Source organism: Delphinapterus leucas, chromosome 10, assembly GCF_059928025.1.
Source record: "Delphinapterus leucas isolate spDelLeu-1000000601 "Yukka" chromosome 10, BTC_Dleu_Yukka2, whole genome shotgun sequence".
NCBI lineage: Eukaryota > Metazoa > Chordata > Mammalia > Artiodactyla > Monodontidae > Delphinapterus > Delphinapterus leucas.
The window spans coordinates 19,830,535-19,849,235 of record NC_143138.1 but is presented as its reverse complement, the minus strand read 5'-3'; the positions used below and the strand labels follow the sequence as shown (position 1 = coordinate 19,849,235).

The window sequence follows — 18,701 nt, the reverse complement described above, 5'->3', positions numbered from 1 at the left end:
AAAACACTGTGTCAACCTTTGTAAAGATTGTCATTAATAGGTAACCTAGTAAACAGAGAAAAGATCTTGAGGGTATGTCATCTCTGCTGTATTAGGAGGTTTAACCCTAGGAAATAATTATTTCTAAATAAAATAAAGAGAACTAAAAACAAGTTGCTGCCGTCTGGAAAGTGACGAGGTTATGGTGCCACCTTTTCACTGCAAATCTTTCCTTCTTAGTCTTTGGATCACTGGGAGTTAAGAGTTTAAATGTTTATACTGTACAACTCAAGCAGCAACAGGGGGACACTGGCTGGTCTCTTCTCCGCCTCGACGTCATTCTAAACTGCCCATTCAGTGTAAGAAGTAATGAGCCGAGAACCAGGAAGAAAATAGCTTGACTTTCAGATCATAAATTGAGTCAGCTGGTTGAGCAGTTGAAGATTTTTCTCTCTCTCTCTATGAATTGGCATTCAGGAAACTCTGAGAGGGAGTAAATACAAAAACATGTTCTATGGTGGGATTTCCCTTCCTATTTATAACAGCATGACGAACTGATAGAATGGCATTTGAAGAAAAGTGTGTCAAAGAATCAAATATGCAGATAGGATTTGTAGAAGGTACTTTTAACCACTTTCAGATAAATTATATGACCGAAATATTACGAAAAACAATCTCTTCTCCTTCAACTTCTGGTTTATATGTTCAGGGTTACCAAGGATATCTTTGAGGTGGGGCATGCCTCAGCCCACTATTAATCTCCATTAGCAGCTCTAAAGACTAAAAAATAAATTAGAATTTAGAGTCCAAATATAAAGCATGATAAAAAGCTTTTTCAGAAAACATTGCTATTTTGAATGATTTGAACTCTATAATCTGAGTAAAAAATCACACACTTACGCTGCAGACAGTTTCCAGTGGAGGACAGACCCCTTTTCTGGCCGTATTGCTGTACTAAGTACTTGGCATCCAAAAATTCTAGAGCCACCATGTTTGTAAATCTTTGATTTTTTTTTTTTTTTTTTTTTAACCATCCAGACTTCCAAACTGAGGGAAGATAGCATAGCTGAAAGAGCAAAATATTTGGACTCAAAAGACCTAATTCAACTTACTAGTAGCTTGACTTTAGGCAAGTTACCTAACCCTTCAGAATCTTCACTTTCCTTCTTCCACTTGGAGATGATGATAATTATGGTGATGGTGACGATGCCGGGGTGGTGATGATGGTGATGTGCTAAAGATGGTGGCGGTGGTGGTGGTGACCTCCCCCGCAAACTGCTTGAAGTTAAAGGAGATAATGTATGCGATAGTGGAAAACCCGTAAGGACTTACTCCGTAAATGTCAGTGATTTTTTAATTGTGATTTTCTCAGCTGTCCCAGTCTCCCAAGTCTATACAATTCTCCTCTTCTCCTCTTGGCCTGTGATTAACAAAGACACAAGCTGATGAGAGCACAGCTATTGAGACTGCTCACTTCAAATGCTTTCCTGGGAACATAGAGGTGCGTCTGGCTCATGAATTAAGAAGCCTGGCTGCTATCCGACCTCCACCATTTGACAAAGGCAGGACGCAGAATCACCCCTTCACTTGGCACAAAATGAATTTGTGATTTCTTACCTTTTTTTTGGCTTTAACCTATCTGGTCTCCCTCTGAAAATCCTTTGAGTATTAAAGAGTGATATAAGCTATGGCAGTTTTCTTGTAGAGAGAGTCCCCTTTGCCTTGGTCAGGAATGCTGGAGGTGAAGAATCATATCTTTAACAGTGCCTTTAACAATACACAGGCCCTTTCTCCTGGGTAAATATTTACTTGGGGTAAACACACCACAGTTACTGCCTCTGCATGCCGCTTTACAGAGTACTTTTTAAAAAGTAATTTGATAAAGGCTGGGCTCTCTATGTTTGTTAAACCATTTCTAATTTAAAGATAACACTTATTGAAACTTGAATTATACATATGTTAATGGCATTTTAGGACAGTAATTAAGATTTTAAACAAAGCCTCTACGACATTTCCTCTAGTGGTGTTTTGCTTTGTTTTTACTTCCATTGCTTTTAAAAATATTTTCAGTGGTAAATCCTCCTGGAGAAATCATGGTAATCTGTTTATGTATATTTGTGTGTAACTATATTAATGCGCACACAGGAGGACAAACATTAGTTCAGTTGTTTAATAATAATACTTCATGGGACAGAGAGCAAGTTAATGGGATCTACCCGCTGTGAACTAATCACCAAATCTTTATTGAGCACCACTCAATAAAAGTTAGGACTAGGGCACATAACTGGTCAGGCTGGAAATGGTCCCAGCTGTAGGAGGGGAGACTGGGGAGGGTCAACCCAGGTCCTCCCCACTCCTGGAAGGACAACTGCTGCTGGGTCAGAAGCATCCTCTTCTGTATGAGAAGAGGTGTCATTTACACCACGGACGAGAGTGCAGAGGACAGAAAAAAGCCCTGCGTGTCTTCCTAACATTAATGATACACCCAAAAGACAGATGTTTGTGCCTTTATAAGCTACCAGGCAATATTGAAAACTGCACATAGTGAGTCAGTAGCTCATTACCCACCTCTTGGCAGGGGAAGGAGATGGCAAACCTGCAGACCAGACCCAGCCCACTGCCTGTTTCTGTACGGCCTGCCATAAATGGTTTTTACAAAAACACAGACATTTGCAAATCGATTTGATGATAGGGAACATTGACCTTGAACTTCAATTAAGCAAGATGTTATCCCAAAGAAAAAGAATTCCATTCTTCTCCTTAGTAGACTGGTGTTATAAAAAAAAATCTCAATTATTATATTTTGAATTTTGTCCATAAAAAATGTGAAAGTTTGTTTTCTCTCTTGTTATATGTAAGTATACAATTTCCTCATTTTTTACCTCTTGGCCCCAAAGCCTAAAATATTTACTATCTGACTCTTTACAGAAGAAGCCTGCTGACCCCTGGTTTAGGTCATCACGTTCCATCATTTTGCCTCTTAAGGTCATTGTCTCTCCCACTAGCTCTTCCCCTTTTCATGTCCGGTGAGAGGGTCCTATCATTTTATTTTTCTTATTTTTTTTTTTTGCGGTACGTGGGCCTCTCACTGTTGTAGCCTCTCCCGTTGGGGAGCACAGGCTGGCTCTGGACACGCAGGCTCAGCAGCCATGGCTCACGGGCCCAGCCGCTCCGTGGCATGTGGGATCTTCCCGGACCGGGGCACGAACCCGTGTCCCCTGCATCGGCAGGCGGACTCTCAACCACTGCGCCACCAGGGAAGCCCCCTATCATTTTAAAATCCCCATTTAAGAGAAGATTTATCCCCGCTTATTTTTACTTAAATATTATTTTTAAGAGAACACATGTCCCCATATTACATTGCTCTGTAACACCAACTGGTAGGATGATGAAAAATTAACAGTCCAAGACAAAACCAAAGACAGAATGCGCTGGGTGGGGGAGGGCAGAGAAGGCAGCATGATGTAAGCAGAGACGCACAGGAGGACTAAGGCCGGTTCTCCCCGCCCACCGATAAGTGAGGTGAAAGAAGGCGACGCACAGGAGGTGTCCAGGGTCCTTCCCACTTACTCCTCTGCATGACTTCAAGGCACTCTCCTCCTCATTTGACTCTTTGGGTTCTTTGTCCCCGAGATCTGAAACCCTGGACCTCCTTGCAAGAGATGACTGATGCACGAACATGACTCAAGGCCGTCTCCTTGGCTTTTCCACACACGCACCACTCCAAGTCTCCCAATTCATCGAAAAGTGATAGTGCCAACCTTGGGGGCATCTTTCAAAGAAACCACAAATTGGAAATATGTCCCCTTTACGTTAGGAGATTACAAGGGATTAGCAGAGCTTTGATCATCCCCAAAACAGTGCTGGCTCTTGCCCACTGCCCTCTGTCTGTAGGGCAGACCCGTGGATGTCCACTCAGCCTGCATGTTAATTCAAGGACAAGAAAGCCGTTTCAAAACAGGCACGAAGGAAAGAGCGAAAAGCACCACCACACACACCCTCGCTCGTTCAGTGGGGGCCGTTCGGCTCCTGGTTGCTAGGCATTGGAAGGAGCTGGAATGTTTAGCACTATTAGGCATCTCTGAGCAGTTCTAACTTGCTGGAGGGGAAAAATATCTTACTATAAAAAGAGCTCAGAAGCCATTGTACACTGTCGGTGAGACTATAAAATGGTGCAGCCACTATGGAAAACAGGTGCAGTTCCTCAAAAAATTAAAAGTTAAAATTAGTTCTTTAACGTATGATCTAGCCATCCCACTTCTGGGCATACACACAGAAGAACTGAAAGCAAGGTCTTGAAGAGATATTTGTACATATGTTCACAGCAGCATTATTCACAATAGTCGAAAGGTAGAAACAACACAAGTGTCCATCAGCAGATGAATGGGTCAACAAAATATGGTCTATACATGCAATGGAATATCATTCAGCCTTAAAAAGGAAGGAAATTCTGACACGTGGTATAACATGGATGAACCCCGAGGACATTAAGCTAGGTGAAATAAGCCAGACACATCACTGTATGATTTCATGTATCTGAGGTGTGTAGAGAGTCAAATTCATAGAGACAGAAAATGTCAGGGTGACTGCCAGGCAGTAGGCAGAGGGGGAAATGGGGAGTTGTTGTTTAATGGGTCTAGCTTCAGTTTTCAGTGTTACAGGATGAAAAGTGTCCCAGAGATTGGTTGCATAACACTGTGAATGTACTTAATGCTACTAAACTGTAGACTTAAAAATGATTAAGGTGGTAAATCTTACATGTATTATATCTACATACGTATATAACATATATATATTTCCACATTTAAAAAAAAGAGTTAGGAATGGGTACCCCCAAAAAACAAAACAAAACAAAACAGGAAAGAACCAGACAGTTCCTGAAAGTCTGCAAAAAGGTTGCTTTTTCTTGAGCCATGTAAACTTAACAACAACGAACTGAATACCCAGGTGAGATAGAAATGGTCCCAGGGAGCTGATTCTGCCCAGGGCTGGGCATATCTGACACAGTCTTAGAAAGACTGTTTTATCCATAGCAGGATGTGTAAGAATGAGGTCTGGGAATTTTTTCTACCAATGTCTGCCTAGCTGGGAATCATTTTTAAAATCTCTGCATAAATATTTTGGGATTAGCACTTACCAAAGCTTCTCTAGAAAGGAGTAGCATAATTAGCAGATGCAGCCCCTCAGGAGCTTATGAACTATGTAGGGATAGAAGATGTATTTTTTTCATTCATTAAAGACTATCTGTTGATAGTCTACCATGTGCTGGATTCAGTTCTACTCGGCTCTAGAGGCTCGAAGGGACCGCAGGGCCGACTTGGATATCAGGAGGAGAATGTTCCAGGGAGAGTCGGGAGGCCAGTGTGGCCGCAGCACGATGTGAGCACAGCCAAGAGCAGTAGAAGCTGCAACCCTAGAGGTTTCTGTTAGGAGGGAGGGGTTCCAGCTCCTATAAGCCTTACAGGCCATTGTACGCATTTGGGGTTTGCTCTATGGGAGATGGGGAGCCATTGGTGAATGTTGAGCAGAGTGACATAATCTGATTTGCCTTTCAAAAGGATCATTCTGGGGCTTCCCTGGTGGCGCAGTGGTTGAGAGTCCGCCTGCCGATGCAGGGGACACGGGTTCGTGCCCCGGTCCGGGAAGATCCCACATGCCACGGAGCAGCTGGGCCCGTGAGCCATGGCCACTGAGCCTGCGCGTCAGGAGCCTGTGCCACGCAACGGGAGAGGCCACAACAGTGAGAGGCCCGTGTACCATTCTGACTACTGTCTGGAAAATTAAAATGGGGGCATAAAAGGCAAAAGCAGGGAAGCCAGTTAGAAGAGGATGGCAACAGTCCAGGAGAGAATTGGTGGGGAACTTAGCAGGCCTGATACCGATTGAATTCTGGAGGTAAGGAGGGAAATGTTACCAAGGATGTCTCCAAGACTCTGGCCCAAGCATCTGGAAGGATGATGCTGCTCTTTACTGAGATGAGGAAGGCTGCTGGAGAAGCAGGCTTGCATTGGGGTAGTATGGCCATGATGGGGAAGCAGGAGTCCACTTTGGGATAGTTTAGATATAAATAGTGGATGACTTCATGAAGTCCCACTCCAAGTACCCAGAATAGTGGGCACTAGGAAATATCTGTTGAAATGTTGATGATAAAGCAGCATATGCATAAATGAGAATTATTCATAGATTTATCTCTAGCTTATGGGGATTGGGCTATATAACCTATATGAGCTGTTCCATAAAACCAGGAGTTGGAGAAGCAATACAAACTGTGCATAAACACTTAAAGGAAATTAAAGGAGAGATCGGGGAAAGCGGTGGATCATCTGGGCAGGCTCTTTTTTTTTTTTAATAAATTTACTTATTTTATTTATATTTATTCTTGGCTGTGTTGGGTCTTCATTTCTGTGTGCGGGCTTTCTCTAGTTGCGGCGAGCGGGGGCTATTCTTCGTTGCGGTGCGCAGGCTTCTCGTTGCGGTGGAGCACGGCTTCAGCAGTTGTGGCTCACAGGCTCTAGAGCGCAGGCTTAGTAGTTGTGGCGCACGGGCTTAGCTGCTCTGCGGCATGTGGGATCTTCCCGGACCAGGGCTCGAACCGTGTCCCCTGCGTTGGCAGGCGGATTCTTAACCACTGCGCCACCAGGGAAGCCCTGGGCAGCCTTCTTGAAGGTGAATATTTGAAGGAGAGTGCTTAACATCCTTGGGAGCACTGTTCTGATATATAGAACAATTGTGGAAATGCATCCATGAACTTCCCATCTTCACGTGGCCTCTGCTTTTGGTGCTATGCTCACCACGTTAAAACGCTTGCATCTCGGGCAGGAATAAAGAAGTAGACATAGAGAATGGACTTGATGACATGGGGTGGGAGGGCAAAGCTGGGAAGAAGTGAGAGTAACATCAATATGTATACACTACCGAATGTAAAATAGTTGGCTGGTGGGAAGCAGCCGCATAGCACAGGGAGATCGGCTTGGTGCTTTGAGATGACCTAGAGGGGTGGGATATGGAGGATGGGAGGGAGGCTCAAGAGGGAGGGCATATGGGGATATATGTATACTTATAGCTGATTCGCTTTGTTGTGCAACAGAAACTAACACGGTATTGTGAAGCAATTATATTCCAATGAAGTTCTATTTAAAAATGCTTGCATCTCTTGCCCTTTTGCTCCAAGGCTGTACATCCATAGCATCTCAGCTAAAGAGACCTCTTTAGAGGTTTTTATTCTTATTCTCCTAATAGAAGGCAGGCAAGGGGTCAATCCCATTGCTAAACTCCCTGCCTTTTTTCCCTTCCCCAAGGAGATTTATCAGCCTCCCTCAGTAACGTATCCGTTTAACAGTCAAGAGCTAGCAATCAGCACATTTGCTTGTATTTTAACTCAAATCCCGTGAACTATGTCTTCAGTCACCTTACTTTAATCCTAGGGGAAAATTGTTCTTCCTCCTGTAAGATAGTCTTTTGTATCCTCAAAAACCATTAAAAGAACATATTAACACGCCAGTAATTCTCCAGACCTTACAATAGCTAGTCAAATATTTGTATTCCACCAGGCACTTGAGTTGAATAGTATATCTATGCCAACAAGAGGGCAAGTGTATCCTGAGTGCCGAACAGGCCCAGATGTCTGTGAATTAGGATCTGAAATGCAGGGGCACACGCCCCACAGCTGTTGAACTTGAATTCCTCTTTGAATGCGGCACCCAGGGCTGAGAGGCACTTCTCAGAGAGAGGCCTGTGTGCGTTCGTTCTTCTAAAACCTGCCCTTGCCCAGTGCTTACATCCTCATTCTGACCCGGCTACTGTCTTGGGTGCAGAGAACAAATGAGAGCAGGTGTTCAGATTTATCTTCCTCAAGCAGCCCCTTGAGGCTCGTTGAGGACAGGTCACTGAAGGAAAAGGCTGACATACAGCCTTCCAGCCCACAACTCTTGTGCCTGCCAGCAGACAGCTGTCCCAGATGCTTCCTGCTGCTGCTCATGAAAACATAACAGCGATTCAATGAAAGATACTTAATAGGGGATTGCTTGGAGCAGCCCCTTACTTGGCAGATCGGATGAAACCAAAGCACTTGGATCTGTTGCCATCCCTGTGAAATTTTCACTCCAAGCAGCCTTAGTGCGAATGACCTATTTCAAACGTGATGGCTGATTGCATTTGTGTGGCGTGAATAATTTAACAGGTGTGAGAGCTCTGTCAATGCTGTGATATTACAGCAGCATTGCGCGCCTGGCTAATTATGGAGGGTAACAGCGCCCTGTCCTGTTGTCACGGCTCCTATCCGAAGCTGCCAGGGACGTGGATTGTGTGTGAGCAGAGAAGGAAAGAGGGGAAGTGGGGCCAGGTCTCGTCCCTGCTACCAAAGAAGGCTTTGTGGGTTGAGCAAGCCTGGCTGCAGGAGTCAGATTTCCACTTTCACCTCTGCAAAGTGAAACTGTGCGGGGCCCACGGGGATGGAGCTTTGTATCCAGTATCCCGATTGTGCATAAAATGTATGTTAGTAGCGGGAGGCACCGGACGCTGAAGCTAGCAGGGATAGCTAATGGTTTCCAGGCCTCACAGAGGCGGCCCTGGCCTTTGAAACATGCAGCTGAACTCAAGGCCCAGGAGCAGGAATATGAGAGCAGCTGTAGAGAAGAGCGAACAGCCAGGAGGAACCTGTCATGGCTTCAGAATCTTTCCCTTGTGTTCTAAGGTACCCTGATACTCCCTCCAGCTCTCTCTAACTTTGCTTGAATGGTAGTGACAGCCGTTTAACCTCAGAGACCTGTTTCCTATGTGAGTTGGACTCCAGAATAATGTCCCTGAAGATGGTGAAGATTAACAACCAGTGACAAGGTTTTAAGTAAAATGGCTTCTGGGCCCGTAATTCCTCCTAAAATCACCTCCTGAAGTTAATGATCTCAATTTCGTGAGTTAGGGAGGGACCAAACTTTGAAAAGATTTGTATATCATTGGGGACCAGTAAGGAGGAAAGGAATTGAACGAGATTAACAACAGATCTTGCCTAAAATTGAAAGAGCAGTGAAAATAATTAAAGGAGTTACTTAAGAAATATTTTAAAAATATAAATGACTGGATAAAAACAGATTTAATTTTTTTTTCAATAATCAGTACACTATTGCCAATGTGTATCAGTCAGGGCAATGTCAGGAAACCGATAGCTCCCATTAGAATAACTCCAAGAAGGTTTATTTACAAAGAGATGACTTACAGAGGTGTGGGTGGATTGTGGGGGAACCAGAGGGCAGAGAGAGACCAACACCACCTGGCTCCAAATGATGGGAGAGGAAGAGGTTGCTAGAATCTTCAAGGAGAGAGAACTGTGTAGAGAGGGCTGCCTTGAGGGGGTGTGGGGGAGAGCAGTTGTCTTTTAGGAAGGGGCACAGCCAGCCCAATGTGACCTCAGAGGGAGGAGCCAGGTAATTAATATCCTCACCTCACTCCTTTACCTTTTTCCGATCTCCTGTTGGGGCTCCCCATTGGCCAAACCCTACTGGACATCACAGGGCAGTCGTTGATGTGGTCCCTACCTGGGGACCCCCAGGACGGGAAGCAGGAGAGAGAAAGGTGGAGAATGGACAGGAAGGGGCCACGTGGAACAACCTGCAAGCCAGGGACTGCAGGGGGCCCGGGGACACAATATAGATAAATCACCTTGAAGAACCTTACAGACAAAGCTCTTCTTTTATGTTTCCCCTAATAATGAGAGAAAAGGGAAGGGATTCATTATGAAGGAAAAGTCCATTTTAGAACTTTAAAAAGAGTCTACATGTCAAGTACCTAGCACTGTGTTTACACGTGCATAGTGATAGCTTCCAGTCACTTCTACATTCATTCTGCATTATTTTATACTTCTTTTAATATCTTTGTGCAATAATATTTGTTAGATTTATACTATTTACCTTCAGCCTTACCGGGTTCAGAGCTATAGGAATTTATAAAGTTAATATTCTACCAAAATGTTTGTCAGTCTAGAGCAAAATATAGTCTGAGAAACCATCAACTTTCCCAAGACTCTTTCAGTGGGTCCCCAAGGTCCTCAACAATTTTTAAAAATATAAGAGGGTTTAGTCTAGATTATGTTATATATATAAATGTGGGATTTTAAAAATTGAAATACAGTTGATACACAATATTATATAAGATACAGGTGTACAATATAGTGGTTCACAATTTTTTAAGGTTATATTCCATTTATAGTTATTAAAAATATTTGCTATATTCCCCATATTATATCCTTGGAGCTTATTTTATACCTAATAGTTTGTACCTTTTAACCCCCTTTCCGTATAATGTCCCTCCCCTTACCCTCCACACTGGTAACCACTAGTTTGTTCTCTATATTTGTGAGTCTGCTTCTTTTTGTTATATTCACTAGTTTGTTGTTTTTTTTAGATTCCACATATAAGAGATATCATGCAGTATTTGTCTTTCTCTGTCTGATGTATTTCACTTAGCATAATGCCCTCCAAGTACATATACACATAAACATATGTATATACATATATGTTATATAAAATGGCTAGTCTAGATTATGTTATTGTGTAATGGGTCTTAAGACCAAAAAATTGGGAAGTGATTTTTATAGATTGTATTATTGCAGAAAATGACCTCTACATGTAATATAATAATAATGTATGAGAAATCCAATCTCAGGTTGCTGGACAGAAGGGGATTGTTTGCTACATGTAAGACATGTTTTATTTCCTGTCAGCCTTGAACATTTTGCTGACTATCTTCCACCCATGCAACTTCCAGGTCACTTGGTGCAGAAGCTAGAAGTGGGGGTGAGGGCAGGGTCTAGGATTGAGATCATTTGCCTTAATGCATAGGCCTGATTTCAGCCCCCCTGGGACATCTGCTCCTGGGACATACTAAAATGCTAAGGGTGTTGGCCCAACTAGTTTCCCATTGTGCAAGCAGATGCGTGTGACAATGGTAAGAAAACAACAGCTTGAGATGTTTACTCCCTTGAGGACCTTATCATCAGTACCAGACATGGGCAAAGGAAAATGGGGTTTTGCTCTTACCAGTTCAGAAAGCAGCAAGCAAGACCCAGCTGTCATTTGTCAGGTGGAAACATACTTCTGTAGGTACAGCTCTGATGTCAATAAATACAGGCTTGTTATGCAATTTTTCCAAGAGAAAAGGTGATAGAAGGCAGCAGGGGCACTGTATGCGCTCATTCCTAACGTAGTCAGTATTCACTGACAATTCTCTACGCTCATTAACATAGAGGTTACAATCATGTAAGTGGTACTAAGCATAGTTCCTGACATCAAGGAATTTATAAACTGATGAGGAGATGTGTACCAAATATTTATGACAGAAGGAAGGTGTGTGATAGGGTCTTATTCAGGGGACACACAAGGGACTTGCAGGAGGATGCAGGTAGGGTTTAGAGGGCCAAGAAGGCATTGGGAAGGAGGTAGTGTTTGAACGGGGCTTTCTAGGCTAGACAGGGTTTTCAGAGACAAACATCAGAGGTAAAAGAAAAAGTGATGGGCAATTCTCAGCGGAAAATTTCCAGGCAGTGGAAATAGCCCGAGCAAAAAGGTAGAAGTAGGAAGTATCATAGGCAGAAGGAATATATAGGAATATGAATGGATAGAGGTCCCTAGATATAACCAAATCTCCGGGACCTTCTGATCAGAGCATCTACTTCATTGCACAATGGCAGTGGGTCTTCAGACATGTTCTGAATTCTGCATTAAGTATCTGATGCTCTAAATGAGGAAACTAAATTGGCTGCACTTTGGATGCCCTTCTGCTTTCTTCTAATGAATTATGCATTTACTAGGATTGATTGGTGGTGCAAAGAATAATCAGCCTGGCATTGCCAATTCTGTTCCCTAAACAAAAACTGGCTTTAAAAATGCCCATGAGAGAAAAACAGGATAAAATTCAGTTTTTAGAAGAGACCATTTTCAGTGCTGCTGAAGTTCAAACACCCTGTTTTATGGCACCAAAAATAATCACAGTTCCCGTAGCACCCATAGTACTTCCTCTTTCATAACACCCACCTGAGTTATTTACTGCTGTCCTCACCACCAGGCTCCCCGAGATGGGTTCCATGACCTTCCTATTTACCTCTGTGGCTCCTTCCCTTAGCAGAGTGCCTGGCACCTGAGTTGAAATAATAGCTTGTTGAAATAATAGCTATCATTTGTACCTAGGGATTTTTAAATTAAAATTGATGCATGGGTGGGACAGGGGGAGGGGAACTTGTGTTAAGCTGTTACTCCTTTGGAGGGAATCTTTCTCTCCATTGGTGTTAAAGAGTGATGAACTCTCACACTAGCAGAGTTTTCTGTAACATCCCCACCCCAATGCCTAACAAGCTCTGGCCTTCACTGTTTCCCTGGGTGAGGTTTAAGGGCTTCACCAGGGAATCTCTGAATGCTTTGATCAGGGAAGTTTCTGAGGTAGATGAATTAGAGAACCTTCACCAGAAATCAAATCAGCCAGAAACTTGATCTTGGACTTCCAGCTTCCAGAACTGTGAGAAAATACATCTCTGTTGTTTAAGCCCTCCAGTCTGTGGTATTTTGTTATGGCATCCCTAGCAGACTAATATAGTGGGGAAATGGAAAGTCTGCTTCTCTCCAGGGGAGGTGTTAGACCCTGCTCCCACCCCTCCAGATTTTTCCTCGGTAGCCTATTAGCTCTGATGCTAATCTGCAGTAGCTCTTATTTCTCCCAAGACTTTTCCTGCATATCTGTGCTTCTTTCCAGGCCTCTGTCTCTAGAATGAGGTAAATGGAGAAATGTTTGGAACCATCCGACTCTACACAAATAGCTGTAATACAAGGTGGCAGGTGCCCAGCATCTCAGGAGATGTTAAGAGCTAAGATGTTATGAAAGTTCTGAAGTGAGAGGGCAGGGAATGGGGCAAGAGATCTGGGAAAAACAGATGCAAACTAGAGTACTGAAACTGGATCTTGATGAATAGATGTGGCTATTAGGAAACAGGTGAAGGCTACATGGATGGAGATAGGCTGGGGTGGGGGGTGGTGTTGACAAGGTAATAAAAAGATCGAGGTAAGAGTACAGGTGTGCTCCAGAATGGCAGAGTTATTCATCTTTCATTCAGTAAGTAGTTATTGAGCCCTTGTTCTCTGTGGGGATATGGTATATAAGACAGAAACTGTCTCTACCCTTACGATCTCACAGTCCAGTGAAAAAGAGACAAAGAACAACTAAAAAGGTAAAGAAAACCATTACAATTTACAGTTGGTGCTATAAAAGGCACAGGGTATTCAAAAAGAATAACTGAGGGGAAGGATATACTTAAAGATGTGGGTGGTCAGGGAAGAACTCTCTTAGAAGTGACTTGGCATGTTTAAGGAACTGAAAGAAGGCCCTTGTGACCTGAGTCAGTAACCTGAGCTTAGTAAGAGGGAAGCCAGAGGCATGAGTGAGGCTGGAAGGACTAGAAGGGATTGGCTCACCAGGGTCTTGTAAGCATTGGCGTAGAATTTGGATATTATTCTATAATAAATGGGGAATGAAGACAGGGTTTTAAGCAGGAGAGTGACCACAGCATAATTTTTATTTTTAAAGATTACTCTTTCTGTATTAGTTATCTATTGCTACATAACAAATTGTCACAAATTCAGCTGTTTAAAACAACACATGCTTCTCATTTCACAGTTGCTGTGGGTCAGGAGTCCAGGCACAGCTTAGCTTCAGGCTGCAATCAATGTGTCATCCAGGGCTGGGGTCTCATCTGAAGGTTGGACTGAGGACAGATCCACTTTCAAGCTGACATGATGATGGCGAGATTCAGTTTCTGTGGGCTACTGAGCAGAGGACCTCAGTTCCTTGTCACATGAGCTTCTCCAACGTGGCAGCTTGCTTTATCGAAGCCAAAAAGGGACAGATTCAGCTAGCAAGACAGAAGTCAAAACCTTTTATAATCTGATCATGAAAGTGACATCTCAGCCCATTTGCCATATTCTATTGGTTAGAAGTAAGTCACTAGACTCACGCTCATGGGGAAGGGATTACACAAGGGTGTGAATACTAGGGGGTGGGAATCATTGAGGACCATCTTAAAGTTGGCCCACCACAGTGGAGAATGGATTCTAGGGAAGGGCAAACTGGAGGCAAGGAGATAAGCGATACAGTCTAGAGATGAAGGATCTCAGAGAAGGGTGATGGCAGTAGAGCTGGAGAGAGTAACCAAGAATGAGAAGTGTCTTGGAGACAAAAGCAACAGGTTTTGTTGATGAATTGCGTGTGGGAGGTAAAGGAAAAAGAGGCATCAGTAACGACTTCTAGATTTCTGGCCCTCTAGCAACTGGTTGGATATTGGTGCTATTTATTTATTTTTTTAACTAAGATGGTTAAGTATAGGGAAGGACCAGGTTTGGTTTTGGGGGAGGAGAATCAAGAACTGGGCAGCAAGAAATTAACAGGAATTTTAGGTAGGTACTCAGATATCTGACCTCAGAGGAGAGTTCTGAGTTGGAATATAAATCTGGGAGTCTTTAGCACATGAACATGACTTAAAGCCATGAACTGAATGAGATGAGGCCCCACGGTGGGCCCCTGAATACCCCTCTAAGCTGTTTATGTGCAGATCATTCCTAGAACCCCATTCAGTCCTCTGTAAAGTGCCTCAATCTACCTTTAGAACTGCCTCTCTTTCACTTGCCCTAATTCTAACTATCTTTTAAGAGAGTATCCATGTTCCATCCTCTCTCTCCCGGCTGGTTTTGCTTACTTAGCGGGGGTGGGGGCGTGGGGGGGATGAGTGTATCATTTGACTTAATCCTACTTGGCCTTGTGCTCTATTTCAGCATTGTCTTAAACAATGTCATTCAGCTCCCATTCTTAATCTCATTATCGCCATTTAGGTTGTAAACTTTTTGAGGGGTGGGGGTGGGGGGAGCGTTCCTTCTTTTATCCCCTGTCCCTTTCTCAGTTCACCACAAGTACTTATTGTATGAATGAATGTTTCAATAGCAGTTTTATTTATGGCCATTTTAATAGCTACCAAGAGGCCAAGGGGTGCTATGGGAGTTGTGCAGCTGTTTGGACCTTTGTGACTCTCAGATTTATTGATGCTGAAAAGGACTGGGGGAGTCATCAGATAGGTAAAAGAAGTGAGAAAGGAGATAGAGTCGGGAAATACCCACAAAACCTGGGCTCAGCTGTCAAGTATCAACAGGGATACAACAGAGATGAACCCAGGTCCAGAATGAAGAGAAGAACAAGGATCTAAGACAGGATAGTGGGGCCACTACCACCCATGTTTTCAGGTGCCAAAACCCAGCTTTTGCACATGTATCTAAAGTTGATTCAATTGTGTCACCTTGGACAACTCACATTAACTCCCTTGAATCTTGGTTTTCCCATCCATGAAATGGGAGCAATAATACCTACTGCAGACTTATAGTCAGGAATAAATGATACAGTGCTTCTAAAGTATCTGCTCCAGAATCTAGGGTATAAGAAGTAGCCAATGGGAAAAAACAAACAAAAAAACGGTACTGATGAACCTGGTGGCAGGGCAGGAATAAAGACGTAGATGTAGAAAATGGGGTTGGGGGGAAGCTGGGACGAAGTGAGAGAGTGGCATTGACATATACACACTACCAAATGTAAAATGGATGGCTAGTGGGAAGCTACTGTGTAGCACAGGGAAATCAGCTCTATGCTTTGTGATGACCTAGAGGGGTGGGATAGGGAGGGTGGGAGGGAGGCTCAAGATGGAGGGGATATGCGGATATATGTATACATATAGCTGATTCACTTTGAGTACAGCAGAAAGTAACACAACAATGTAAAGCAATTATACTCCAATAAAGATTTTTTTAAAAAAGGAAAGAAGATAGCCAATGAACTGTAGTGTTCAGCGTCATAAGGATTACGTCAAGTCAACCAAACTCACTAGGGACACATATATTGACCAGAATATACCAATACTAAACACATTCGAGGAATTAGTTGCCAGGAATGTTCGTATCATTTGCTCAACACATTTTCTTTTCTGAAGGAAAGTGTATGTGGGAAGACTGAGTGCTGTCAGGAACTATTTAGTAAGTTGGAAGAAGGACAGAGGGAGGTGGGTGTCTGGAAAAATCCAGCTGTCATGAAGTGTTCAGCCTGTCAAGGCACTCACTGCTCAGGCTGCCCTTCATGGTCGAAGGCAGAGACACAGTGACCAGAGCTTGCTTTGGGGTGCCCTTTCTAGGCATCAAGCGCACTCTGCTCCTACTGTTGTATCATTGGTCGGTTATGATGTCATTGATTAGGCTATGATTTGGGTGGCCTAGAGTCCAGGCCTGAGGATGCAGTCTCCTTATCACAACTGGATAAGGACACAGTGTCCTCAAATGTTCGCTTTTGGTTCATATCTATGCTCATCGACTCTTACTCCCTCACAAGGTGACTGAATTTCAAGCTGGGGAGGGCGGATGCACCTTGCAGTACCATTCTATTTAACATATTCTACGTACACAATTTATTCAGAATGGTGGCTTTACAGATAAGGAAACTGAGGTATAAGGGATTCCCTATTTAAGGATGGAGGCAGAGACCTTGTCTCTGGGTCTTTGTAGACTCCCTGTCTTGGACAATTTCCACTCCAAAGACTCTTTCTGTGGAATGTCTCTGTCATATCCACACTTTCCTAAAGGAAACCTTTATATATAGTTCAAATCCACCAAAACAAAATTAAAAGAAGAAAAAAATAACAACTCTGTTTCTCCCCATTGTTATGAGATCTCTGTGCTCAAAGAGGCCCTAGAGGAGAGCCCATACAAAGCAAACGTCATGCCGTGGGCAACCAACTTCACCCGCCACACACACACACACACACACACACACACACACGCACGCACACACACCACCACCACCACCACCACCACCAGAGTCGCCCCAGCGCATTGTTTCAATTCACAGCCTCTCTTTTAAGTACCAAAAGGTTAGCTGAAAGGGCCTTTCATGGCCTGGGCTGTTCTCCCCTGCCCTCTCCCTCCGATGCACTCGGTCTCCTGCGCGAATTCCAAGGATAACTCCAAAGCGGTGACACCAGCTAGTGCCAAGGAGCTCGGCGTGGCGGCGATCCGCTGGACGCAGACAGCAAAGCTCACCCTTCGGAGTTGGGCTGAAGTAACTGTCAAGCATCTGGCTGCCCCGCCCCCTCCCCGCCCGGGTGACGCCGCCGGCCCCTCGGCCGAGCCCCGCCCCCGCGCGCTCCGCGCTCCCCGCCCCCCGCGCGGCCGCAGCGCTCGCTGCACGCGCTGCTGGCCCCGCACCTTCAGCCCGCGCCGCAGCTGCCGGGAGCTGACGCGGGAGGGCCGCCGGCGCCGGGGCCTGGACGCGGGGACCCGACTGCTTCCCGCGACCCTTTGTCCCTTCACCCGAGTGAGCGCGCTCAGGGTAGCTGCAAAGCCGGAGGTGCGGGCGGCCCGGGTCATTGCATTGGCACGGAGGCTGTTATTCTAAGCCGGAGACCTCAAGTGTCCTCCTGTCATGACAAGGAGCCTTCGTCTTTAGGTATGAGCACCTTTTTATTTGTTCTTTTTTGCTTGATTTTTCTGACAACCCGAGTGAGATCTGTGTGGCGAGGGTGTCCTCGGCTTGCATGAGTGTTGCCTGTTAAGGAGCCGTTGGGACTGGGGCGTCCTCCGGCTTCCTCCGTCTGGGAGGGTTCAGGTCTCTGATGCCCACAGGGTAGAGACGCGAAGTTGCCGAGCGGTGCAGGGCACAAGCACTTTTGCAGTCAGAACCGAGGGATGCCCAGGAGAGTGGAGGGACCGACCCAGAAGATGGTAAGGGGCCCCCGGCAGTGCCCGGCGGCTGGAGCATCTCTGGGGCTAGGACACGCGTGGCCGGACGTTAGGTGCCCGGTGGCGGGGGGGCGGAGAGCGCCCCGGGATGCGGGTCCTGAGCTGCCGGCTGCCACCGAACGACTTCCGGCACTCTCAGCGCCCACGGGGAGTCCAGCTCAGGCTGAGATCGCAGCCTCTGGGGTCCCAACTTGCCCCCAGGCTGCCCGGATTCAGCTTGGTCAACGAACCAGCCTCATCCCTGCGTGTCTGAATTACAAATTGGCAATGTGGGGTGACGGGGTGGGGGGATGAGAATTGGGAGGAGAGGCAAGAAGGAGAAATTTGTTGCATTGATGCCCACCAGTGTCTGGAAAAACGGGGGTGGGGAGTGGGAGTGGGGTAGGTGATGATGCACCTGAGGACCGGAGCACCCCTGCAAGTTTCTGTGGCTTGGGAGATGGTCTAGAGAAGAGAAGCATCTGCAACTCTGTTACCGCAAGACTGTAACCTCCTATCCTCCTCCCCCAGGGTAGTGGGGAGCAGATAGAGAACCTCATGTTAGAAGGGAGTAGGTGCTGCTGGAAATTAGACAAGCGGAAGCCATGCAGATGTTAAGGTGGCAGAAGCGCTGTGCCAGCCCCTCGTGCAAAGTGACAGCTCCCGCAGGAGCAAGAGAGCAAGTGGAAAAGCAAGATAACCGGGCGGATTTTGTTGGGGGGAGGGGCGGGGGTGGTGCAGAGGGGATGTTGGCAGCGTGGAAGGTTCTTATCCTGAAGATACCAACGTGTTGCTCGAGTGACGGAGAGGAAACGTTTAAGCTTTTGGTCCGGGGGAAACAATCATGATTGTCTTGGAAAACATGTTAGGTCCGTCTTTCCTCCCTGCTCTCCACTTCCTCCACGCTCACAGCCATGCAGTTGGTTGAAGTTCTAGGACTGG

The 18,701-nt window shown here is 45.2% G+C and overlaps 1 protein-coding gene across 6 annotated transcripts in view; it reads left to right on the top strand.

The window, feature by feature from the left end:
* RIPOR2 (RHO family interacting cell polarization regulator 2) overlaps nucleotides 1-18,701 on the top strand; it is a 210,885-nt gene that overhangs the window by 105,103 nt on the left and 87,081 nt on the right. The window contains exon 1 of one of the 6 annotated variants that reach the window (XM_022562348.2): nucleotides 13,633-13,951. The exons of 4 other annotated variants lie outside the window; for them this stretch is intronic. In XM_022562348.2, coding sequence (XP_022418056.1) covers nucleotides 13,906-13,951 — 46 coding nt within the window. In that variant the 5' untranslated portion in view covers nucleotides 13,633-13,905. Of the gene's footprint in view, nucleotides 1-13,632; nucleotides 13,952-17,379; nucleotides 17,488-18,701 lie in introns of those variants that run through there. One more of the 6 variants, XM_022562349.2, reaches the window with a different exon arrangement.